This window comes from Neophocaena asiaeorientalis, unplaced genomic scaffold, assembly GCF_003031525.2.
Source record: "Neophocaena asiaeorientalis asiaeorientalis breed wild unplaced genomic scaffold, Neophocaena_asiaeorientalis_V1.1 scaffold100, whole genome shotgun sequence".
NCBI classification, from domain to species: domain Eukaryota; kingdom Metazoa; phylum Chordata; class Mammalia; order Artiodactyla; family Phocoenidae; genus Neophocaena; species Neophocaena asiaeorientalis.
In genome coordinates, this window is record NW_020173955.1 from 2,558,903 (window position 1) to 2,586,069 (window position 27,167).

Genomic DNA, 27,167 nt, shown 5'->3' on the forward strand with positions numbered 1-27,167 from the left:
GCTGCTGGTCTCCAAGAAGGTGCACCCTGAGGGACAGCATCTGCAGACCAAGTATTCTAAGAGCCCAAAGCAGAAGCTGCAAAGCTTCCTTCAACCTAGCCTTGGAAGTCACATGCACCCCTTCTGTCACATTCTATTGGTCACATGAGAGTAGGGTTGCCAGATAAAATACGAATATTGCATGGGACATACTTATAAAAAAAAATTCACTGTTTATCTGAAATTCAGATTTAATGGGCATCCTGCACTTTGATGTGCTAAACCTGGCAACCTTACATGGGAGTCATTAAGGCCAGCCAAGTTCAAGGGGAGGAGAGTTAGACCCACTTTTTGATGAGGGAGTGGCAAGGTCACGTTGCAGAGAGCATGTGGGTTGGGAGATATTGTCATGGCCTTCAGAAATGCATTCTGCCACATGCTTCCAGGTGGGTCCTCATAGAGTTCAGTTCAGAGACTTTCATGGCTCTCCATCACCTAAAAGATGACATTCAAGTTTTGTGGGCTGGGTGGCTAGAATTGGGAGAAAGGATCCTCTTTTATCTATTTTCCCTTTTACTCTGAGCTTTGAGGCCAGCTATCTTCAGATGGTAGCTCTAAGCCCTATTGACAATAGGCATTCGTCTCTGCTGACACCATGACCAAAGTTATAAATAATAACAGATACTCCATAGCACCACTGTAGATGATGTTTTTGCTAAAATGAGGCCACCTGAGGTGACAATGTACTGTGGACACACTGAGTAATCAGGGAACTTTGTTAGGGACAAACGGCTTTCCATCTGGAGCTCCCAAAGGTCCAGCTCAGCAGGAGAGAGTCTCCTGTCCTCAATTCCCTAGAGCCAACATAATGACACACTCGGGCACGTTCTGGACATCCTCAGAATAAAGACAAGGCTGGAGCCTAATTTGTGTCCACCAGCTGTGCTTATTCCTTACACAACAGTTGGTGCTACCAGGTCCTATAGAAATACAAGTGTCCCGTGGAGGCCTGCAAGGGTGAGGCTGGGACTTTCCAGGAGAGGAAGGGCACTCCCAGTGTGAAGCCCTAGTCAGTCTGAAGAATGTATTCTCTCTCTCTCTCTCACCCTAAGTGTCCTGATGTCCTGGGAGTCTGACAGGGAGCCCCATGTGGAGAACAGTTAGGAGCTAGGAAGTCAGGACCTTCCCAAATCAAAAGTGACTTTTATCTCATGAATCAATTCACGGAGACTCATCATGTATTCTGTGCTTCTTTGCCTTTCACTTGGACATGTGTAGGACCAAGAGGGGAACAGCAAGTTCATCATAAAATGGTAAGTGAAGACAGGATTCTAAACTAAATTATATATAATACAGTCTCAATTCTGTGTAATATCTATATATGTACCCATACATATATATATATATATATATACATCTATTGATTTTTATTTTCTTCTATGTATCCTATAGTCTCTCCAGTAAGCAATCAGCGTATATTACTTTTATAATAAGAAACACATAGACACTATTTTTAAACAAGAAAAAAGAGGAACCGACTATAGACAGAATTCCAATTTTAAAAGAACACCAACAAAAGAACTATGAGTGGCAGTCATAGCTGACTGCTTACTCAGCTGCCATTTCCTCTTCTTTCCTATTAACAAAAACCCCTTTTGGTTCAGGGTAGGTATGCCCAATTGAAGAAGATTAATTATAATTTGTCCAAAGCTCTTCCTCTTTGTCAGCAATTGGCCTAAGGGCGGGTACAAAACCCAGTTCTGGCCAATAGAACATAAGTGGAAGTCTGCTGGTGGCTGTTAAAGAACATTTTACTCTTTGTTTAAAAATAAGAGAGAGAGAGAATCACAAGAGGAAAAATAACCCTATGTCCTCCTCCTGAACCTTCCTGTTAGGATGCTATCATATGAAGGCAATACTTGGTGCTACAGCAGCTATCTTTTTTTTTTTTTTTTTTTTTTTTTGTGGTACGCAGGCCTCTCACTGTTGTGGCCTCTCCCGTTGCGGAGCACAGGCTCCAGACGCACAGGCTCCGCGGCCATGGCATGGCATGTGGGATCTTCCCGGACCGGGGCACGAACCCCTGTCTCCTGCATCGGCAGGCGTACTCTCAACCACTACGCCACCAGGGAAGCCCTACAGCAGCTATCTTGTGACCTAGAGGGGAGACACTGATGACATGCTGAGAAGGCAGAAAGAAAAGATGAGAAGACTCCAGGTCTTCAATGACGTCACTGAGCCACCAAATTCACCCTTAAACTACCTACTACCAGACTTGTTATATAAAATAATTTGTTTTATCAAAGCTATTTTAGTTGATATTCTGTTATCTGCTGCTAACTAAATCCTAAATAATATTCACTATCAGGAGATAAGGTTAGAAACCAGGAGTTGAGGATATATTCAGATGGTTAAAGCTACTAGAAGAGCTAGGGTAAAGCCATGTTGAGTGGGGCAGGTCAGAGATGATATTCAAAATATTTGATAACTGGTCCATTATGGACACAAAACGAAAGAACACTGGCCCAGTCAGAATGGATGCCAGCCATAAATAATGATATGCCCATGCCAACATGTCCCAGCTGAATCTCAGCCCTAGCACAGTTACAAAAGGCAAATCAGGAGACTCAATCAAATCTATGTTTAGTGTTGAATTTGCTTAGACCGGACTCTGCCCACAATGTGCCTCTTTTGAAAGTCCTAGCTCTACCTTCTGAAGCTATGCCTTCTATCAGCTTAAACTGAATCAGTGGCTGGTTCAAGTCCAAAGACAGTGCCCGGAGTTGTCAGCTTATACATTGAAGTGCTATTAATGTGGCTGCGCTGGTGGTGGTTTTGAACTGTTCGTTGTTTTTTTTTTAATTGAAAAAGTAATACATGATCTTGGTATAAAAATACAAACTCTTAATAATAATAAAAAGTGTGTTTCCCTTCCATCCTGCCACCCCCAGAGATACATTAACATTTTTTGCATACAGTTGTATAAATTACACAAACACATATCTGTACTTATATATCTATGTCCATATATTTTTATTTTTAATTTTTTAATTTTTATTTTTTTGCGGTACGTGGGCCTCTCACTGTTGTGGCCTCTCCCGTTGTGGAGCACAGGCTCCGGAGGTGCAGGCTCAGCAGCCATGGCTCACGGGCCCAGCCGCTCCACGGCACGCGGGATCTTCCCGGACCGGGGCACGAACCCGCGTCCCCTGCATCGGCAGGTGGACTCCCAACCACTGCGCCACCAGGGAAGCCCTATGTCCATACATTTTTTTAACAGACATGCATTTGGACTTTGTTATTCCCACTATCTCTTAGAGCTTGTTCCATATCTGCATATAAATCTACTTCCTTTTTACAACTGTGTAGCATTCCGTTGTATGGATGCTTTGTAACTTATTTAATGAATGCTCAATTGATTAACATTTAGGGTGTTTGCTATTACAAACAATGCTGCAATCCACACTGTATCAGAGTGTTTTAGGATGAAAGTAACCGAATACAGAACTAAAAGTAGTTTAAACCATAAGGATTTATTATTTTACATAGCAAGAGATCTAGAGCTAGGTGGTCCCAGGGTGGGTTAATTCAGAGGCCCAACAATGCCATTAAGGGACCAGATGCCTTCCGTATTCCTCTTGCCATCCTCAGAGTGTGGCATTTTGTGCCCTGGGTTTGGAAGTAAGAGGCCTGCCACGGGTCCAGACATCATATCATCTTCCAACTCTGTTCAAAGAGAAGTCAATTTCTCCTTATACATCTCATTTTCTCCAGGAGGAAAACTTGTCCCAAAAGCCCTTCTGCAGACTCCTCCTCACACGTCATTGGCTGGAACATGCCCATCCAGAAACAATCATTGGCAAAGGGGAATAGAATGACTATTACTGGCTCATATCAATCGAGATTCATCCCTCAGTGCTGGGGAAGGACATACCTTCCCTGGTACTTGAACCAACTCAAGGTCCTATTGGGAAACTAAAAGGCTGAAATGTTTACTGGGTAGCAAACCAGAGGGTTCTCCACTAACACTCTGGTATATACATCTATGTGTATATATGCAAGTATATTCACAGGTCAAAGTCCTTGCAATAGACTTGTTGGGTCAAAAAAGTTTGCTGAAAATGTGGATAGACATCAGTGGATAAGTAGATAAACAAAATGTGGTATATACAGAAAATGGAATATTATTCAGCCTTGAAAGGGACTGAAATTCCAACACACGATATGACACAGACAGACCTTAAAGACATTATGCTAAGTGAAATAAGCCAGATACAAAAAGACAAATATTGTACAATTCCACTTACATGAGGCACCTAGACTAGTCAAATTTATAGAGACAGAAATGAGAATGGTGATTACCAGGAGCAGGGGGGAGGGGGAACAGGAAGTTATTGTTAAAATTTCAGTTTTGGAAGATTAAAAGAATGCTGGAGTTGGACAGTGGTGATGGTTGCACAACAATGTGAATGGACTTGATAGCATTGAACTGTACACTTAAAAATGGTTAAAATGGTAAGTTACGTATACTTTATCACAATTTAAAAAAAATGTCGATAGACAGATACTGCCAAATTGTCCTCAAAGAGGCGTTAGCATTTAAATCCCCCACCCCTAGTACATAGGGCAGTGCTTGGGTTACCCATAACGTGTTGAACCCAGTGCTAGGTCAAGGGTTCCCAAGTGGTGGCACAGAGGGTCTTGGTGGATATAAAGACCAGCGGTACTTTTATAGGATCAGTAGCAGAAAGGTCCAGTTTTAGAAATAAAAGAAGAATCCCCAGGAGGGGAGGGCTAAATAGTCATTTCCTCATCTTCCTGGAGTTTCAGCCACCTCTGGACTTCCTTTCCTGAATCACTTCAACCCCATCATCATGGCACCAAGACTCTGCTGCTCCTCTTTAGTCATCTAAGTGAGGACAATGATCTAGGGCCCTGCTTCCCCTAAAGAAAAATTATCCAAAAATTGGAAATTCAGCAGAATGATTACTGTATGACCTTTCAAAACCACATGACTCTTGTGTAACAACCTGCCTGTGAGTCATCTGATTTTCTAAGGGATGTTTGACCCACAACTTACAACTGATTAGGCCAGGCTCTGTGAAGTTACGCTTAATGTGTAAAAGAGTGATATGTTTTGCAAATGACTTTTTCCCCTGTAAAGATGTAAATGATGTCTGTCTGGTAGAAAAGATAGGCCCAAAGGTGACAGTTTGATTGCCCTATAAGGACATTAACCTGTTTCATATCTAACTCAGCCATCTTATTTTAGCATTCTTCTTTTCACTGGCTGTATATACTTCAGTTTATTCTCCTTTGAACTAGCTTTGTCATCATGCTGGTTCCCTCCTTCGTGAGCTAGATAAATATTTGACAAGGGCTCACTGTATGCTTGTATGAGAGCTATGTTTTTAACTTCTTGAAAATTATACTTTGACATTCTTAGCCCAGCTGTATCAGGCTTTCATAATGATTTTGCTAAACATGAAAGAAAGAGAATAAACAGAAGAAACTTAAGAAGTATCAAAACAGTCTGGCTTCTGATCTTATCACAGTTAAGATTTTATCTACTTCACGCCTTGCCTTGTCCCCAAAGATAATAAGTAGTTGCTGCAGAAGACCCCAGTGACCCACCTGCGTTTCCTTCCTACCTCCTCACCATCCACACAGACGGGATCATGTGACCAGCTGCCAACTCCAGGCTCTCTGGTACTTCCAATGTTAGACCATGAGAGTGTCAAAGTCTACCACTCAGGTTGGGATTCTGCTTTGAGATCTGGGGCTCGACTCTTCCTCAGACGGTGAGCAGGACTGTAAAAACTGGTCCTGGCTGTGTCCTCCCTCCTCTGGACTCTGGCTGGGATGCTCCCAGGGCCCAACAGTAAAACCACATCCTCACTATGCCTGACTCAGATGTGGGCTGGGAAGTCCTCCACCTCAGGGAGTGGCCCTGTCCTTAACCTTTGCACCTCAATGGTTCAATCTGTGCCTTCCTAGAGTTTTCCCTCTCGTGGCCACCTCATTCTAGTTTCCTATTCCCACTGAATGCCTATGTCATGCAGTGCGGCTGTCCCCTTCTCTGGGTCCTACACCTGGAACCCAGCTCCCTGTTGATTTTGCAGAGCCATCACTTGCCCAAGGCAGCTGTGTGTGGCACACCTTTATAAAGGCTGGAGAGGGGGCCACTTTGTAGCACTGCCAGCCACTGTGTTCACATCTGCTATTTGAACCATTGAGTATTCCTACCCTTTCGAGTGTTTCACTGGCTTCCCTTTCTCAGGTCTCACTCTGTGCTATCTGGACATTAAGTCCTCCATTTCCCTTTCTCTAAACCTCTCCTCCTTCCCTCCCTTCTCTTCCCTGCCCCTCAGCCCCTGCTCCAGGTCTGCCTCTAGGAATTCAAAATTCTTCCCGCCTCACTGGGGAAGACATAGCCCCGTGCATCTGGCCTGGATCTGAGTGAGCGCCCACCTTCAACACCGAGACCAGCCAGGGACTCACCCAGGCTGAGAACCATTTCCCCTCAGACAAAATAAGACATTTCTCTAGAACGGGAAGGTGGCAGCAGTTGGTTCTTGCTCTAAAAAGCAAAATTTTCATCTCCCACCACACAAATAAATAGCAAAATGGAAGAAGGGAAGGGGAAATTTTTTCTGTCACGTGGCTCTCAGGGAAATTACTCTTTACCATATTTATTATATATTCTCCCTCTCAGAGCCCAAAAAAGAGCTGAGTTAAGAATTGCCTTTAGGGGACTTCCCTAGTGGTCCAGTGGTTAAGACTCCACACTCCCAATGCAGGGGGCCCAGGTTCAATCCATGGTCAGGGAACTGGATCCCGCATGCTGCAACTAAGACCCGGCACAGCCAAATAAATATTTTTAAAACAATAAATTAAAGGAAAAAAAAAAGAATTGCCTTTAGGGAAGAACCTAGTTGTCCTCAAGGCCGAGGAAATCCTCAGGGCATAGGTCATTTGTGTCCTACCCCAGGCACATGTTCTAAGGGCTCTTAGCTGAACCAGAAAATGACAGGGCCCTCAGGAGAAGCTCTGAGCAGCTGCTGAAGTGGTCAGTATCCAAACAGCAGCGTGAAACCTGCTGAGACAGCAGTATATCCTGTGCTGGGTATGAACTCATCATCTCCATCCTTTAGCCAGCAAAGAAATCAAGGAACATTTGAGCAGCCTATTGCAATTTCTTAAAATAAAACTAATTTTGAGTTTCATCAAGGATTCATTTGCAATACAGGCACACTTCGTTTTATCGTGTGTTTCTTTATTGCACTTCGCAGATAGTGCGTTTTTTACAAATTGAAGGCTTGCGGCAACTCTGCATCAGGCAAGCCTGTCTGTGCCATTTTTCCAACAGCATTGGCTCACTTCGGGTCTCTATGTCACATTTTGGTAATTCTCTCAATCTTTCAAACTTTTTCATTATTATGATGTTTGTTATGGTGATCCATGATCAGTCACCTCTGATGTTACTACTACAACTCCCTGAAGGCTCAGATGATAGTCCACATTTATTAGTAAAAAGAATTTCTAAATTAAGGTATGTACTTTTTAAAGACATAATGCTACTGCATGGTTAACAGACCACAGTATAGCTTAAACATAATTTTTTTTATGCACTGGGAAACACAAAAAAATTCATGTGACTCACTTTATTGTGGTGGTTTATAGCCCAACCTGCAATATCTCTGAGATATGCCTGTATTACATATATGTTCTTTAGTTCTTACATTGTCTCAACTTTCACAAAGATACTTAATTCCCTTTGCTTGAAGAGACTGGCCTAAGAAAGCTCAGCGTTAACCTTTATGCTGACTTTGACTATGGGAGGATACCAGACTGTATTAGTTTACTTGGGCTGCCATAACAGAATACCATAGGCTGGGTGGCTTAAACAAACAGAATTTTTCTCACAGTTCTGGAGGCTGGGAAGCTCAAGATCAAGGTGTTGGCAAGGTAGCATTCATTCTGAGCTCCTTCTCTTGGCCTGTCGGCAGCCACCACCTCACTATGCGCTCTCTTGCTTTTGTGCACACAGGGAAAGAGAGCTCACTGGTGCCTCTTACAAGAGCACTAATCCCATGATGAGGGCCCCACCCTCATGACCTCATCTAACCCTAATCACCTCCCAAAGGCCCCATCTCCAAATACCATTACACTGGGGGTTAGGGCTTTAACCTATGAATTTAGTGGGGGGCACAATTCAGTCTATAGCAGGGTCTCAGCCTTTGAGGCAGTCTCTTCAATTCCCAATCACATGATGTGAAATGACAACCAAGACCATGGGTTGCATTTTAAACTCCATGACTAGAAATAGGAAAACATCTCAAAAATTATTACCCTAGTTTCTAAAGTTTTTTATAGACCTCTTCAGGTACTTCATTAGAACAGTAGGTAGTAGGGACTTCCCTGGTGGAACAGTGGTTAAGACGCCACGCTCCCAACACAGGACCTGGGGTTCAATCCCTGGTCAGGGAAATAGATCCCACATGCATGCCACAACTGAGAGTTTGCATGCCACAACTAAGGAGCCCGCCTGCCACAACTAAGAAGCCTGGGAGCCACAAGTAAAGGAGCCCTTGAGCCACAACTAAGACCCAGCACAACCAAATAAATAAATAAATTTTTTAAAAAGAACAGTAGGTAGTAGTATTCCTTTGAATTTCAAAAGTGTCTGCCAAATGGCCTTCTTCTGAGAAAAAGAAACTCATGCTAGCTACAGGAAGATGAGAGTAAGTTCCTCTCTGTGGTGATCTAAAAATATCATAGATTGCTACATGTTAAAATGCATTAAAAATGCAAAATCACTTTCTTTCTACCCTATTATATCTCCATGTATAGACTGTGATCCATAAGAATGCTCTGTCACTAGAAAAGCATAAAAGTCAAATTTCAGCATGGCATTTTTATGATCACTACCAGGAAAATATGTAATGGTAAGATAATGGGTGATTCTTTATCCTTTGGTCTTTTTTTCTTTTGTGTGTGGTTACAATGTTGATTATACAAGCATTTATAGAACAAGAGTAAATAATGATAGCTAACAATGATTGAATTATTAACACGTGCCAGCAACTTGCCAAGTGTTTACATTCTCTATCTCTTCTAATCCTCACAAAACCTCATGAGGTAGATAGTATTATTATCTATGAAACCACACACAAAAAATTAAATGTTAAGTATTCATAATTGCCTCCTTGCTCTTCGCCTTCCAAGTAGGTAGATTACTTGGAGGACTCTCTCTTTTCCTTGATGAGGTGCTGTTGGGGATAGGAAATGGAGAAGCCAAGAGAGAGGGCTAAATTGGAATAAAGGGATGGAGACTCTGAGGGACTGTAGGGAGCTGGAGATTAAGGGGGGAAGGAGAGGGGAAGGAGAAAGTAAGGACAGGGATGAGGGGCTAGGAGAAGCCTGGGAGGGGCTGGTCAGTGGGAGAGATGGCTATAGCGATAGAAGAGGAAAGTGTCAGGTCACTACAGAGGGGAGGAGAATTCGGGGGAAAGAATAGGATATTTGGAGAGGATTTTTCAAAGTTCTGGTACATGAAATACAACCTATTCCTTTTTCCATAGCTCCAGGAAAACCTCAGTACAAAATCTGCAAGGTTTCTTCTAATCTAAGATACCACTGACTATAAGATACAATCAATGGCAAGATACATCATTTATGTGCAAGCAAGGAAGGAAGGAAAGCTATCAATTACAAGTTCCCATGGGTTGAAAATATGTCCTACTTTCAAAGAAACACAGTAGATTATTCTTTAATCCCTTTGTAGTCAGATTTATGGGGTTTTTTCCCCGTCTTTTTCTAATGTGTCATTATTTGGTGAGGCCAGATCTGAGCTGCCCGGGAAGGCTTGGTTATATTTTAGTTAGACCCATTTCTCAGATGAGAAAACTGAGCCTCAGAGAAGCTAAATTACATAACCCTGGGTTCACAACTAATAAATGGACAGCCAAGATTCCAACCCAAGTCAGCTTGATTCTGAAACCTGTGCTCTCTACTTTTTAAGATACACAGTCAATAGTTGGCCAGTATTTCATTAAGTGTGTAGTTGGTAACAGAAATAACTCTTGAATGAAAAAATAATGGCTCTATATAATACCTTTTATATGTTGCTGTAATTCAGAACCTCCTGCCCTATCTGGAGCAAATTGTGAGAAACCATGATTTGGGTTTTGTGGCTCAAGAATTCCTTTCTCTTCTTTTCAAATTATCTTGAAACAAATAAGAGTAGAATGGTCAAATGTCCAAATAGCCATCAGGAGGGTCTAAAATCAAAGCAGATTCTGCACCTCTACTGAGCAAGCATTTTCTTTCCAAGACAATGAAAGGAAAGCCTTTTTGTGATTCACGGAAACAGAAGAACATTAGGCTCCGGGGCTAAGATCTAAGGACAAGTTCTAAATCCAAGACCAAATATATAAAATGTAAACAGATGAGCAGACCATGAACGTGGGAAAATCTGTTCAACCACACCAATAATTACAAAAATCCTGGAATCTCCAGTTCCATAGCAAGCACCTACAACGTGGTTTTCCAATGCTAACTGTTGCTTTTAATAAACTGTGGATCAAAAAAATAATCATCTGGGCTTCCCTGGTGGCGCAGTGGTTGAGAGTCCGCCTGCCGATGCAGGGGACACGGGTTCGTGCCCCGGGTCCGGGAAGATCCCACATGCCACGGAGCGGCTGGGCCCATGAGCCATGGCTGCTGGGCCTGCCGTGTCCGGAGCCTGTGCTCCGCAGCGGGAGAGGCCACAACAGTGAGGGGCCCCCATACCAAAAAAAAAAAAAAAATCATCTGTGGATCGTTGCTCCCCCTCATCCTCCATCCAAGCATGCTGTACACCTGGCTTATCAAAATCCTTCAAGGTGGGATCAAAAGCTGACTTTTTTGTCAATCCCTCCCAAATCCTCTGACAGGACTAATGGCTCTTTTTAGAATACGCTGTCATAATTCTGATATTCTTCCTCTTTGTTTTATAGGGAGTTGAGGAAAGACCCGTCTCTCAGGTAGATTACTGGCTCTCTCAAGGCAGGTCTGAGGCATCATTTGCTTGTTTGTTGGCTTTTTTTTAACGAAGTCATGTTTGTAAAGCTTGAGCACAGTGACTAGTGTATAATAGGGGAACTGACTGAGGTCCAGAACAAGGGCCACTGTGAGAGAGTAGAATATGCCACCCCAAATATGCCTCTTTGGTTTAAGGATTATTTTGAGCTCATTATTTTGAGAAAAAGCAGACAGAGGAGAAGCACTGAAAACAGAGGAGAAGTTACCCTTTCATAAGGGAAATTTACGTTTATAAAGGAACTCTCCATTTGTATGGGTGTCTCCCTCTCTGTACCAGGAAAGGGGGTGTACTATAGATCACAGGAGACTTATCAGTGAAGAAGGAACAGACTTAAATCTGCATAATAAATCTTACCCTTATTTACTGTACCTTTCCTGGTCACTTCCCCATAACTTGCTTCTCCCACACTTTTCTTCCTTTGTTTTAGCTGAAAATGGTCCTTAAGCTCAAGTTCTAGCCACCTCTTTGAGGTACTCTTTCCTGAGTTACTCTTCCTATACATATAAGGCACATGTTAAGAAACTTCTGATATGTTCTATCTTCATGTCCTATCAATTATTGAAGGAAGAGTATTGAAACCTCCAACCATAATGGTGGATTTGTCTGTTTCTCTTTGCTGTTCTACCTGTTTTTGCTTCATGTGTTTTGAAGATCTGTTAAGTACATAAATATTTAGGATTTTTACATCTTCTTGATGAATTGACCCCTTTGTCATTATGAAGTGACTTTATGAAATCAACTTAGTCTAATATTAATTTAGCCACCCCAGCTTTCTTTTTTTTTTTTTTTTTTTTTTTTGTCTGTGTCATTCACCCGGACCGGGGCACGGACCCGTGTCCCCTGCATCGGCAGGCGGACTCTCAACCACTGCGCCACCAGGGAAGCCCTGAACATATATTTTCAATTCTTTTGGTTATGTACTTAGGAGTGGAATTGCTGGGTCATATGGTAATTCTGTATTTAATTTTTCTTTTTATTTTTTTTGCGGTACGCAGGCCTCTCACTGTTGTGGCCTCTCCCGTTGTGGAGCACAGGCTCCGGACGCGCAGGCTCAGCGGCCATGGCTCACGGGCCCAGCCGCTCCTCGGCATGTGGGATCCTCCCGGACCAGGGCACAAACCCGTGTCCCCTGCATCGGCAGGCGGACTCTCAACCACTGCGCCACCAGGGAAGCCCCCCAGCTTTCTTTTGACTAGTGCCTGCATGTACATCTTTTTCCATCCATTTTTACTTTTACCCTATTATCTTGATATTTAAGAATGTTTCATGCAGGCGGCATATAGTTCGGTCTTGTTTTGATAATCAATCTGACATCCTTTATCTTTCAATTGGGGGCGTTTAGGCCATTTTCATTTAATGTGATTACGGATGTAATGAGGCCTTGAGTCTATCATTTTGCTATTTGTTTTCTATAGGTACCCTGTATGTCCTTTGTTTCCTTTTTCTGCCTACCTGTAGATTAATTGAGCATATTTTATGATTCTATTTTATCTCCTTTATTGGCTTATTAGCTATAACTCTGTTTCTTTACTTTAATGGTTGCTAACTTATGACTATCTACCTTCAAGTGATATTATACCATTTCATGTATCACCTAAGTACTTTACAGTAGTATACTCCCATTTCCCCGCCCCCAGCCTTTATGCAATTGTTTTCATGCATTTTACTTTTACGTATGTTATAAACCCCACAAAACATTGTTATCGTCTTTGTTTAGTCGATTTTCTTTTGAGATGTTAAGAAATACAGTCCTGCTAAGAGAGGCTTTCTCAACCTGTGATCTGCAATCTATGTTGGGACTGAGAGTCAGGAAATGACTGAGGACCCAAGCCTTTCTCAAGAGCTTCCTTTTGATATTTCTCAGCCAGCATGAAAAGCCTGAGAGGCAGCATAGTGACAAGGATCAGATTAAGGAGATTGTCTTCCTCTTAAGTCTATTGTTTCTGATGGTCTCAAGTAGCTACTTTTACGTTAAGGAAGAGAGAACTGTAGAGCAGATCAACCAGTAAATGAGATTTCAGAATTCTGAGCAATATTTAAACGACGTATTATGAGATATTTCACTGTGGTTACTCGCTCGTGCAGCTGACAGGAGGCGAAGAGCTGGAAAGACTCCTAAGTGTCAGCAGATACTCCTATTGCCAACAAGACAAGTCAGGCCTGTGAGCTGATCTCGAACCAGGGGGTTCCATCTGACTCCCCCAGAGTCTGGCGTTTGATTTTGCTTCCTTCAGTACTATCCCCTCCCCTGGGCTGGCCTTCTGATCTGCCTGGAGCCCCAGGTCTGTCATAGTGACCTGCTCAGCCCTCCCCACATTCCCATACCAGATTCCTGTTCCAAAGCTCCAGGTAGGGCCCTCAGTATATGCTGCCTCTCAGGCTTTTCATGCTGGCTGAGAAATATCAAAAGGAAGCTCTTGAGAAAGGCTTGGGTCCTCAGTCATTTCCTGACTCTCAGTCCCAACATAGATTGCAGATCACAGGTTGAGAAAGCCTCTCTTAGTAGGACTGTATTTCTTAACATCTCAAAAAAGTACTCCACCACTCTTAATAAGGTCTCCTTGACACCATTCAAGGGCCCAGAGGTCTACCTGCTGGACTAGACTTACAACAGGGCCTGTGCCCCAGGGTGCACCCTGCCCCAAAGCCAAGTCCAGTCTCCAGATACCAGCTCCCTTCGTCAGGCCTGAACTGCCACCCTCAGCATCCAGGTATTGAATGAGGAGACTTCAGGTGTCATGGAATCCACCTGCCTGTCCAGGTAGGGCCCTCAGTATATGGTCAACTATTAGAAAGGTGTTTCTCACAATTAACTGAAGTGTCCCTGAATATAACTTCCACCTGAGATTCTGATTCTGCCATCTTCTCAGTTTATAGAGAACTTCCCTACTTCCTGCTCCACCCGACCACCTTTCGGACAGAAGACCCATTTAATCACGTGTTCCTTTTGCCTGCTCTCCTCAAAACCAAAGCATTTTTAGCTGAATTAAATTTAGAAAAAAAATATTGCTCTTCTAACGATATGTAAGATACAGCTGGTCTCAGAGTGGGGGAAAGTAGGAAGAAGAAATCCCAATCTTTTTTTTTTTTTTTGGCTGCATTGGGTCTTCGGTGCTGCGTGCAAGCTTTCTCTAGTTGTGGTGAGCGGGGGCTACTCTTCATTGCAGTGTGCAGGCTTCTCATTGTGGTGGCTTCCCTTTGTTGCAGAGCACAGGCTCTAGGCACGCGGGCTTCAGTAGTTGTGGCACGTGGGCTTCAGTAGTTGTGGCACGTGGGCTCAGTAGTTGTGGCTCGTGGGCTCAGTAGTTGTGGCTCTCAGGCTCTAGAGCACAGGCTCAGTAGTTGTGGTGCATGGGCTTAGTTGCTCCATGGCATGTTGGATCTTCCCAGAGCAGGGCTCAAACCCATGTCCCCTGCATTGGCAGGCGGATTCTTAACCACTGCACCGCCACCGGGGAAGTCCCTCACAATCTTTGCATCAAGGAATTTTCTCTCCTACTTGATAGGAACAGGAGTAGTCCCAGGCTTTCTGGACCCTGAAGCTGGTGCAATTTTGTGACCCTCTTAAAAGAAAGAACACAAAACACCAAATACACACAAAAAAATTTGTCTTGAAATAAGGAAGCAAATTGCAACAAATTAAAAATTTGTGTATAGCTTAGGAATAAAAGAACCATAAACCCCCCAAATTAACATATTTTTATAAACTGCCTGAGACACCTCTATTGTACTTTTTCCCTATATTTTTTGGTCTGCACACTCTGATCGTACTTCACAGAACAATTTTGTAAAATGATTTTTTACAGAGAGAACAGAAGGATCACTCAGGCTTTCTTCTAGCATGTTTGATCAAAACTGGCTTTTCACTGATGGTTTAGAAAAGTCTTTCAGCTTCACAATTCATTATTTGTAATACCATGTATATTGTTAGGATTTTTCCCAAATTTGGGGAAAACTATCAAGTTCCCTTTATATAATATATATATATATTATATCTAATTTCAGGGACTTTCAAGTTTTCTTGTTCGGTGACTCATCTTATTCTTGGAATTGACTACACTCAACACCCATTTTGCCACCAATATCCTCACAGTGGCTTAATATGAGTTTTATGTTATGTCAGTATTTCATGTCAAGACAGCAAAAACTTAGGAAGACTCTATATAGGTGTGCTTGGGAGAAGCCATTTCAGACTGAGGGAGAAGTATGAGCACAGGCAGGCCCAGCAAAAAGAGAAGTTCCATGGATCAAGCAAAGGGCACAGGGATGGTGTCAATGGGTGATAAGACTAGGGTGTTAGACCAGGTGAGAAGGTGGAAAAAGTGTCAGATGTAGCACATATCTGAAGGCAGAGTCTCATGCCTTTAAGTTAAGAAATCAAAGCCACTAATGAATCACTGAGAAGATGAAAGTCAACCTAGTCTAGTGCTAAGTCCATAAGATGAACCTTGGATTGAATCCTAACTCTGCCAAGTACCAGCATGTGAAACTTTGCTAGCAACATGACTTGACACAGAAGCAACTGCAAACCACACACATAGACATCCTCAAGTCCCACTAAATGTATCTCAAATCAACTCCCCCTTAGTCAAATCCTCAAAATGTCCTCCCCCATTGCCACACCACCAGACTCAAGAGGAAGGCTGAAGTAGCAAGAAGCACCAACCCTAACTAATTGCAGTTAAAATATTTCCTATAAACTTTACAAAAACATATGACCATGTGAACACATTGCTAAGGGCTCTCCCAGGGCTGCACAAAGGGATGATGCAAGTGAGGGGCCCAGAAATTTAAATTTCACTAGCTTCATAGTAAATTTATTTCTTGGTGGAGAGCATGAAACAAAACGGACACAATGTATTAGTTATCTCCACTGAGTTACAAATTATACCAAATCTTAGTGCTTTCACATACGCTTATTATCTCACAGTTTCTGAGGGTGAGGAGTCCATGCTGCAACCAAGGTGTGTTGGCCTCAGGTCTGCAGTCTCATCTGGAGGCTCAACTGGGGAATGAGCCAGTTCTAAGCCCATTCGTGTGGTTGTTGGCAGGATTCACTTCCTTCAGGGCTGATATACTTAAGGCCTCATTTCCCAGTTGGCAGATGGCCAGAGGCCACTCTCAGTTTCTTGCCACATAGGCCTGTCCAACTTGCTCCATTAAAACTACAAAAGGAGAGAGTTTGCTAACAGGAAATCATTTATAACCTAATCATGAAAGTGACACTCAGTATCTTTGCCGTATTCTACTGATTAGAAGCAAGTCACTAAGTTTAGACACTTGGAGTCTCCTCCAAGAAGAAGCTCATCTCCAGATTAATTTTCTGTCTTCCTCCACTGGCAGGGACACTGGACAGGATACAACCTGGCTGGTTGGCCTACAGGGTAGGGCAGAAATTAGGAGTGTCTCATCCACTGTGACCATAGGCAGGGCTGGAGATTAAATGCCAGACTCCAGTCCGATGTCTCAGGCTGAGATTCAGGTCTCAAAATGAGTCATTAAATGCAGGACTGGGACAGATATCAAAGCTAAGAGCAGAGGCAAATGGGAGTTGGAGGACTGGACAAGAAGTGATCCAGGTAGTCCTTGAGGTAAGTGACTGCCACCTGTGGCCAGGTATTTACTATCTTCAGGTTATCCTTGTGTAGGCAGTCTGAGTCCATGTAAGGGGCCAGGATAGGACAGAGAGAAAGGACATAATAAAGAGTTAGCCAGAGGGGAGAGGAGTGAAATAGGTGAAGGAGATCAAGAAGTACAAACTTCCAATTACAAAAAAAATGAGTCATGGGGATGAAATGTATGGTGAGGGGAATACAGTCAATAATAATATAATAACTTTATATGGTGAAAGATGGTAACTAGACTTATGTAATGTATAGAAATAGTGAATCACTATGTTGTGCACCAGGAACAAATATAGTGCTGTATGTCAATTACACTTCAAGAAACAAACACAAATAAACTCATAGAAAAAGAGATCAGGGGCTTCCCTGGTGGCTCAGTGGTTGAGAGTTCACCTGCCGATGCAGGGGACGTGGGTTCGTGCCCTGGTTCGGGAGGATCCCACATGCCGAGGAGCGGCTGGGCCCATGAGCCATGGCCGCTGAGCCTGTGCGTCCGGAGCCTGTGCTCCGCAACGGGAGAGGCCACAACAGTGAGAGGCCCGCTTACCACAAAAAAAAAAAAAAAGAAAAGAAAAAGAGATCAGATTTGTAGTTACCAGAGGCAGAGGATGGGGGAAGACGGAATTGGATAAAGGTGTCAAAAGACATAAACTTCCAGGTATAAGATAAATAAGTACTAGGGATGTCATGTACAACATGATTTTTATAATTAACATTGCTGTATGTTACATATGAAAATTGTTAAGAGAGTAAATCCTAAGAGTTTTCATCACAAGGAACAAATATGTTTTTTCTTTTTCTTTTATTTTGTATACATATGAGGTGATGGATGTTCACTAAACTTATTGTGGTAATCATTTCATGATGTATGTAAATCAAATCATTATGCTGTACACCTTAAACTTATACAGTGCTGTACATCAATTATATTTCAACAAAACTGGGGAAAAAAATCAGGTGACACCCTCCCATCAAAATAAAATAAAATAAAAAATAGACTTAGCAACTGTGTGGAGAGAGAACAACAAATACCACCTGATATCACTTATAATGTGGAATCTAAAATATGATACAAATGAACTTATTTACAAAACAGAAACAGACTCACAGACATAGAAAACAAATTTATGGTTACCAAAGGGGAAAGAGGGTGAGGGAGGGATAAATTAGGAGTTTGGGATTAGCAGATACAAACTACTATATATAAAACAGAGAAACAAAAGGTCCTACTTACAGCACAGGGAACTATATTCAGTATCGTGTAATGAAACTAATGGAAAAGAATATATATATATATATAACTGAATCATTTTGCTGTACACCAGAAATTAACACAATATTATAAATCAATTACGCTTCAATTAAAAAAATAAAAAGAGTCAGCAACTGTGTGGAACAAACACTCCCCTACTCTTTCTCCCTTTCCTCTCTGGGGACATTTTGCTTGTTATACTACCTTTTCTTCCTTCAACAAATATTACCTTGTTCATCTATTCATTCATTCAACAACTGTCTATTAAGCTCCTATTATGGACAAGATACAGAGGTAAACACAACAGATACCTGCCCTCAGAGGACTTTTCACCTACTTTCATGTGAAAACTGAGTGGAAGAGAACAAAGATTAAACTCAAATTAAATCAGTCAATCTGGTTAGTAAAAAAGTCTTAGGAAAAACACTTGGGAAACTTATCTATTCACTCACATACATCTTCTATGGACAAATATTACTATGTTTCGCATATTCATTTATTCAACACCCACCCTTTGAGCTCCTGTCATGGGCAGGTACAGAGGTGAACAGGACAGACATACCTCTGCCCTGTGGGTGTGGATGGCAGACTACGTGCAAAGAAACCAGTGCTCTGGGCTTCCCTGGTGGCACAGTGGTTAGGAATCCGCCTGCCAGTGCAGGGGACACGGGTTCGTGCCCCGGTCCGGGAAGATCCCACATGCCACAGAATGGCTAGGCCCGTGAGCCACAACTACTGAGCCTGCGCGTCTGGAGCTTATGCTCTCCAACAGGAGAGGCCGCGACAGCGAGAGGCCCACGCACCGCGATGAAGAGTGGCCCCTGCTCGCCGCAACTGGAGAAAGCCCTCGCACAGAAATGAAGGACCAACACAGCCAAAAATAAATATTAAATTAATTAATTAATTAAAAAATAAAAAGAAACCAGTGCTCTGAAGCCAATAAAGTGGAGGAACAGGACAGCAGGCACCAGGGACTCAGGGACGGACAAGACAGAACCGGCCTCATCCTGGGTGCACACCTAGTCTAACAGGGTGACTGATGGGAAAGCAGCAAAGTGACTGAGCCCAGAGACCGTCAGCCCTTTGCCCTGACTGCACCCCTGATTCCAAGCAACCAGCTCACGGCCAGGCAGGGGTCTCACAGCATCATGGAATCACAATTACAGAATTTCAACATCGGAAGAGGCCTTAGGCCTCTGTCTCCAGAAGTGGGAAGGAGTGTATGGACAACTGGGGGAAAACATTAAAAGGACACGTCTAGTGGGCAGTAACCGTCGTAGAGCCCAATGTGTCCGTTACTGGTATTGGGGGAACAATGTGAGTCAATTGATTTGGTCTGTTTTGTGCAAGACTTGGAATTGAGGCCCTGCCTTACCATTTTTCCCCCTTAAAATTTGGTGAAATTTATTTTTTTTAGTAGCAACTTTATTGAGATATAACTCACATACCACACAATTCACCTTTTTGAAGTGTACAATTCAATGGTTTTTATTATACTCACAGAGTTGTACAACCATCACCACAATGAATTTTAGACCATTTTCATCTAAAGAAACCACATACTCCTTAATAGTCACTCCCCATTTCCCTCCTCCATCACCTCCAAGCCCTAGGCAATCACTAACCTGCCTGACCTTTTACTGCCTATTTGAAATGAAAAGGTCACATGCTCTGTGAGCCTCAGTTTTTTTCACCGACTAACACATCTTCTCCGTGGCCACACACCTTCATCAACAAACACTGTGGGTCTGTGAGTAGAACCCCAGGCTCTGCACAGTGGGGCACCAGGGTGGGGCTGGGGTCAGACTCTCAGAAGACAAAACCTGAGTTGGGTGGCCCATGGAGGGAAATATATCTCTGGACAGTGGGGTCAGAGGCCAAAGGGCAAATACAAGCTCAGGGCCGGGGACCTGGGCAGAGATGCCACAGCGCTAGTGGCATTTCCTGGGACAGTGATGGCCTTGCATGTCCTCCTCTGGCAGGCCCAGGGAGACAGTCCCACAGCGAGGTAAAGCCCTTACACTTTGGAGTCAGACGCCCCAAGTATAAGTTCTGGGTCCTGACTTGCTGGTTGTGTGAACTTGAGTTGACATAACTTCTTAAGCCTCGCCTGCCTCAACTGTGAACTGAAGGAGGAAACCGGGACTGGGCTCAATGGATCACATCTCACAGATGCACTGAACTCCCCTCCCAGCAGCCAGAGCACTTTGCACCCAGCGGCAACGCAGTCACACCCTCCAACAGGCCCAGAGGTCTCGCCTCCCCACGCCTGCCAACACCAAGCACACTTTCAGGAATGGTCACATCGATTATGAAAGCAGGGGATGGTTCCAACCTCCGCAGCTGTATGCTGTCCAGCCCCAGCTCGCTCAGGCCCCGGAGAGTCCTGTGCAGCTTGGAGCACAGAACCTTCTAATGAGCACCCACCCACCTTCCCCTCACAGCTGGTACCAGCTGCTCGTTACCCCACTGCAGCTGCCAGGGTCTCCCTCATCTGACTGTGAGGCCCCTTGGGGGTACCCTCACCCCACACACTGGCTGTAGACGCAGCTAAGCACCTCCCCCTCCCCAATCTTCTCCCAGCCCACCAGCATCTTCTTCTCCTAAGGAACTGGATTTTACACACGCACACACTCACGTGAGTGCACACACGCCTCTTCCTTTTCTTTTTTTGGCTCTTCACATGTCAACCAGAGCTAACACTTATAAACTGAGCCTATAAACTTGACCCTGAAAGAGAAGCTGTAAACTCTCTCATCCGGGGATCTCCAGACGGGCGCTGAACACACGCTGGGAGAAAGGAGATTACTTCCTACTCCCTGCTGCCTGTTTCCTAGATCTTTCCATCCAGATTCTTTGGCCTAAGACAAGTACATCAACTCCCATCCCCAGCTGCCTCCTGGGAGAAATCGACCTGAAATTGGGTGCCTTGGTGTAGGAATCTGGAGGCATCCACAGCTGGGCTCAACCTAGAACTCAGGGAAGGAACTAGGCTTCTTGGCGTCAGCCAGGACCAAGAAACCCAACCCCGACGAGCTTGAGAGGAAAGGAACGCATTGACTCACATAGCTGGTAAGGGCAGACGGTGGACGTGGACCCAGGGCTCAAACGCTACCATGTGTCACCATCGCCCTTTCCACCCCCGCTTCCTGCTTCCACACGAGTCGCCCTTGTTTGTTTCCTCTGCCGATGGGAAGCTTCATGAAGAGAGTCAGGGAGCTGGCCGGGCAATTCCATCAGCCCCGAAGAAGAGCACCCCTCTCCCAGCACTGGGAGGACTCCCGCGGGTCCTGATTGGTCACATGCCCAACCCTCCAGTCCCGGGGCTCAGTCTGTTTCCAGAAGGAGGATGGAGAAAAGTGTGCTGCAGGCAAAAACAGTAGCTACAACAGTCCTCTGCATGGCAGCTATTTTCAAACATGCAAAACTTCATCTCTGTGTCAAAATAGAGCCCGAGTGCTCTAAAGTACGGGAAGAGTCTGGGAGGCTGAGAAGGCTGCCAAGAAAAGCCATTCTGCAAACAAAACTGTGTGTGCTAGAAGGACAAGGAACCTCCTGGAAAGCAGTTTGTAGCAGGCTTCCTTGAGAGCACTGGCATCTCCTGACCTTGGCTGAGGAGCCCCTGCTCTCATCTAGGTGGAGCCAGCGTTGCTTTACTTGGGCATTGTGCAGGAAGGGAGGGCTCAGGGCTCCCTCCACCCCTGACCCTCCCCCTTAGAAGGACCCCTGAAGGTGGCTCAGAGCAGCAACCCACCACCTCGCTGGAGAAAACTCTACCACCTTCTATAGAAGGAGGTCTGCCTCTGGCTCATTCCTGCTTCAAGGCCTCAGCCAGGTGGGGTCTCCTTCATCCTGTCCCTGCAGGTCCACAAGGAGTGTGACGGTGGGTCCTCGGGTTCTGGTCCAGACTTCCACCGTGAATGATATGAGCCAGCCGGCCTCCCCAGCCAAGGCCCCCTCTAAAGTAAGCACATCCCACAGAGACATGAGCACTCCTCCTGTTAGCAGGCTTCCCCCTCACCCTGGAGTAAAAATAGGCTCTTGCCCCGCCCCGACCCCCACGTGCCGAGAGGCCTCCAGCTCTTCTGTGCCCTTCCTGAGGCCACAGACAGGAATGCATGTCTTTTGAATGAGAAAGCCAACCCCAATGTGAGGAAGTGACCAGTGCAGGTTGGATCAGCAGGGTATGCAGAGGATAATGAAGGGAACAGTAAAGGTAGCCAACACCAGAGGAAAACCAGGGACAGAACTGGGATGGTGGCAGCAATAAAAGTGATGACGAAAAAAACAACAGCTATATTCCTTGAGCACTTACTACACGCCAGGCCTTAAGTGCTTTAGATGCATTAACTCAGTCATTTGTTAGCTTTAAATGTACAAATGCCCTCCAAGATATTTCTTAACTACAAAGAGAAAGTACCTTACAGAGGAGAAACCAGGTTAAACAAAGGTTAAAATTGCCAGGAATGGGACATACTGACACCAGGAGCCCCCAACAGGATGCACTGAGGACAAAACACCACCTCTGTGGTATTCTTGCCAAAAATACAAAACCTCATGCAAATCGTGAGAAAACATCAGACAAGCCCAAGTTGAAGGACATCATACAAATAACGAGTACACTTCAAAAAGATTAAAGTCAGGAAAGGCAAGGAAAGGTTTAGAAACTAATAGATTGCAGAAGGCCAAGGAAAAATAACTACATGTAATGTGGGACCTTGAACAGGAGTCTAATGGACATTAGTGGAAAAAACTAGTAAAATCCCCATAAGGTCTGTAGTGTAGGTAATAGAATTAGAGCAGTACTGATTTCCTGTTGTTGGTTGGTTGATATTCATTTTGATCGTGATGTGGTTATGTAAGACGTTAACGTTAGGGAAAGTTGGGTGGACATATATGGATACTCTCTGCTCTACAACTTTTCTGGAAACAAAAAATTAATTCAAAATTAAAATTTTTAAATTATTTTTGAATTTCAAGTTTTCTAAGTGCAAGATTCCCCAAACAAATCAATCCCATCTCAGAAGAATAACTTACAGGGTTGGTCTACCGGCAATGAAAAGTGCCCAGACTTTGAGTAAAGCAGAAAATATTTTGTTTGCCATATTATTAAAACTCTGCCACAGCCGAGTTTTTTAAATTGTTATAATAGCTCCTATTTGTTGAGCAGGTACTCAGTTGCAGGGACCGTGCCAGCTCATTCCAATAAGCACCTCTGCGATTTCTGGAAGTGTGACCAGCAAGACAGGCCATGAAACGCCCCTCCCCCGCCTCATGGGCCAGCGGGCTCTCCATGGGGTTGTGCTGCATCTTCTGTTCATCTTGTTCTCCAATCCAGCAGAACGCCATGAGTGAGAAGTTTCTCTAGCTTTTCTGACCATGCATCACAGCCCCTCCCCTCTTCTTCATTCCTTCCACAGTGACTCACTCTGGGAGGCTTTCGAAATCAAATAAATAAGGGCATTTCCCACCAACTCTAAACCCGACAACTTCAGCCCTCAATACTCATTTCTTACATCCCACAAGAGGAAAAATACATGTGAGATTACTGCTATTTAAGAGGTTCGGGATTGCCCAGGTCTGATCGTTTTCTTGGTTCTTTTCTCCTTGTGCCTCTCTGGGGTTCTCCCATCTCACCAGCCAGGAGGATAAGAGCAGACCAGAGGCCACACAATTTGCAATTCTGGTTCCTGACTGACTGTCGCTCCAGTGTGCTGGGCCTCAAGGTTCTGATGGGCAGTACAGACAGGACTTGAGCCTTGTTGCCATTCTGGACCGTGGTACCTGTTGTCTGACCCTGGGTCTCTGCACAGTGAGGTTTCCTGCTAGGCCCCTCCAGGCCTGCCCCTTGGCTAACTTTGCGACGTGCCAACAAAATTCTGTTTCCACCCTCTTCTCTACCCACAGACTGGAAATAAATCATCCAGTGATTGGTTAACATGTCAGGACTGTATCCCACTTTGCAATGAGGTGGGGCAAGTGGGAAAAGGCATTCTGAGCCCAGTGCCTTGAACCCTTGAACGAGAGAAGAGTCCAGAGGGCCACTGATTCAAAGGAGGCGAGCGCCGGGCCTTTGTCCAGGGAGAGCTTGGGTAGGACCAGACCAAGGCGAGGAAGGCCTGGCCACCTCCCTCCTGCCCACTCAGGAATTTTGGGCAGCTGAAGGGGTGCTGCCTGGGCAGGGCTTGGTGTCTGTGAACAAGCCACAGAGCCCCCTTCCCTGGGCCAGCCCTCACTCCCACCCCACCCGTCAGTAGCTGCTGCACAGGCGACAGCGTGGAGGACAGGGCAGGGGGAGACAGCTCTGGCCCAGGCCCTTTCAGGCCAGTTCCCGTTGTCACCACCAGGATAATAAAGACTAACAAGCGGGGGAAGGAGAGGCCTCGTGCCAAGGCAGTCAGAGGAGGGTTGAGGGTGCTTTGAGGGGGAGCACAGGGCAGATATCGACAAGGACAAGGCAAGGTAGCAAGTGCTCTGCCCCGACAACAAAGGAACTGACCTTGAATACTAATCTTCTTCCTTGATCGGAGGGGCATTCAAACATCCACCATGCTCCTGGGCAACCCAGAGCCACTTGGAGGGGAACTGAAGGTCTGCACCCGACCCCTACCTGCCCCAGAGGTAAAAGCATTCAAAGAGACCAGGAGCCAAGGGACAGTCCTTTTAAGTCAGGGGAAAATTTACCGTGGAAACCATAAAATGGAACCCCTCCCATTTTGTAAGGCCTCCCCCAGACCTGGGGCCTCAGAGACCCATTTCCCCAGGATGGGGGGTGATAAAGTGGACAAGGGTGACCCCGAGAGTGTGCTCGGCTTCAAGGCAGATCTGTCTCTACAGGGAGAAGCCAGGTAGGCAGGTCCTGCAGAGGAGGAACTGAGTGAAGGGCAGGAGGGTGGCAGAGGAGGAGAGGTGGGCAAGAAATGAACTTGGAAGGTTTCCCATTGGTTTCTTCACTGGAGGTAGACTGAAGAGTGGGGTTCAGTGGTGGGAATACTGGGGAGCGGTGCAGCAGGAGGACCCTAAGGGAGAGGCCCGGCAGGAGGCTGTGGGAGCAGCGTGGGCAGCTCAGAACCAGGGAGCTGACAGGATGAAGGAGCAGAGGATTTTGCGGTGGCGCATATGGGTGAGGAGTGCCTGTCGCACAGGGTGGGCAGGAGAGCGTGGGGTGAAACGCCGCAGAGGTCAGGGGCTAGGAGGAACAGCCTGGGGACCCCAGTTCAGAATAGAGCGCGGTCAGAAGCGCTGGCCTCCTCCCACCACTAAAATCACCTTGAAATGACAATAAGGGAGACAAAAATGAAGAAACCCAAGGCAGCACTGGCAACGAACAAGGTACCAGCAACAGAAAGATTTCCTCTCGGAAAGATGGAAAACACACGGAATTGTATTAACGGACAAACAAGAAGGAAAGCACAGTCCAGAACATGAACGAGAAAACGCTGCAGGGGATACGTGGCCGGCCTTCCCATGGGAGCCCCACAGAAGCTCCCAGGTTCGAGGAAGCAATGGAGGTGATTTGACTGAGGGCCTGGCTGCACACCATCTGGACCAGTACTGCCCCCCACCAAACACACACACACACACGCACACACGCACGCACGTGCACACACATATATACACAAGTTGGGTGAGCATGAGCTCAGATGCTTACATGCTAGGAAATGTTCCCTGAACTGAGCAGAGATGCAGTATGTGGGTTGGGAGAAGCTAAGCAGAACACCCCAAACAAGGCCAGAGCAAAAAAGGTTAAGGCAGCTCCAGCTTCTGGTGTCAAATCTACCTGTTCCCCACCTGCTCAGCCCCTGAAAGGACATCGGCCTAAACCAAGACACACACGCATACAAACCCTCACTCCAAATGCAGGGAAGTGGCCTTTTGGGTGAATAGCCTTGAAAAAGAAATCCTTCTCAGGAACTTATAAAGTCAGTTCAATCCTTCGTTCACAAAAATGGCAAATAATCACTTAATATTCTCTTCATAATCAAGCCCTTAGAAAATCTGTGGATTATCAAAATAAAAGTCTAATTTATTTTCTTATAGGAAGTCATTGCATCCATAAAGAATAGGCGGCTATGAAAAGAGGAGTATTCAGAGAACAAGATATTGCTTTGGAAATTTTTTTAAAAAGTAAAAGACATAGCCAAAATAAATAATTTCTGTAAAGGGCTAAGTAATAGAACAGTTATGACTGAAAACTAAATTGTTTCTGTCATGGACTGTAATGATAGTTACAGCACAACCCTAATCTACTCAAAATCATAGCACACTTGAATGTCTCAATAGAACTATTACAAAAAATAGCCCAGCCCCTCCCCCCCACCAGGGATGGAGGAGGGGTCCTTCTGACGCAAGTTTTCTGGACTGTTCTTCAGAGATATCCCAGGGGCTGAGCTCCAGTTCCATGGTACCTGTTGGCTTAACACACACTCTTATTGGCTGTCTGCCTTCCCAACATCACTTCACCATGGACCATGCACCTGCATTTCCCAAAACACTAACTTGACCTAGAATCCTCCTCTTTAAGATCTGTTTCTGGAAGAACCCCAACCAAGGGTAGGATAATATCTTTTTATTTTGATATAATTATTTTAAAAGAAGAGGTGGTTGAAGTTGGTACCAGGATCAGAGTTACTGATGGCCTTTCAATAGAATAGTTAGGAAAGCCAATTTGGGGAAGGGCTTGGATGATGAGCTAGAAGAGAGTGTTAGTTGAAGACAGGCTAGCAATGGGCTGTATACAGGATGGTAGGATTCCAGAGCAATGAGTGAGCCCATGCTGACACTGAGGATGCAAGTTCTTCATGTGGCCGGCTTACTGCTTGCGTAGGATGAAAGAGCATTTCCCTGATACAGGGCAGCTGTCGGGAAGCTGCAAGCACCATTGTTCAACCGCCTGGCCCCTGACTTCGAAATAAGCCCTTGGATTACAATCAAATTAAAAACTCTACTTCTGCTGCTTCAGCGCAATCAATACATTCCCTTTCACAATGCACAACAGACAGGAAGAAACAACTGCCAAAGCTCAGAAGCCACTACTATGGTTGCTTGGGTGAAAATTCCTAAACACAGATTAAAGTGAGAGAAGCAGGAAATAAACCCAAACAGGGCTCCATCTTTCAAATAAAGCTAAATGAGGCTTCATCTTTCAATTTAAGGGCATACACACACACACACACACACACACACACACACACACACACACACACACACTAATATAGAATACTTA

General features: G+C 44.8%; 2 protein-coding genes and 1 long non-coding RNA gene across 9 annotated transcripts in view; 2 read left to right on the top strand and 1 right to left on the bottom strand.

The window, feature by feature from the left end:
• B3GNT2 (UDP-GlcNAc:betaGal beta-1,3-N-acetylglucosaminyltransferase 2) overlaps positions 1-27,167 on the bottom strand; it is a 324,948-nt gene that overhangs the window by 263,122 nt on the left and 34,659 nt on the right. Inside the window, exon 1 of one of the 7 annotated variants that reach the window (XR_003004200.1) lies at positions 5,631-8,407. The exons of 5 other annotated variants lie outside the window; for them this stretch is intronic. The gene's annotated coding sequence lies outside the window, so the exon portion shown is untranslated. Of the gene's footprint in view, positions 1-5,613; positions 8,408-27,167 lie in introns of those variants that run through there. One more of the 7 variants, XR_003004198.1, reaches the window with a different exon arrangement.
• LOC112404843 (uncharacterized) lies at positions 12,248-23,427 on the top strand. Its single transcript, XR_003004226.1, has 2 exons — positions 12,248-13,826; positions 23,112-23,427. It is a non-coding gene; the product is annotated as an uncharacterized LOC112404843 (long non-coding RNA).
• The window catches only part of LOC112404824 (translation initiation factor IF-2-like), a 38,666-nt gene continuing 36,205 nt past the window's right edge, over positions 24,707-27,167 (top strand). Inside the window, exon 1 of the mRNA XM_024752932.1 lies at positions 24,707-24,789. Within this exon, the coding sequence (XP_024608700.1) occupies positions 24,707-24,789 (83 nt within the window). The remainder of the gene's footprint in view (positions 24,790-27,167) is intronic.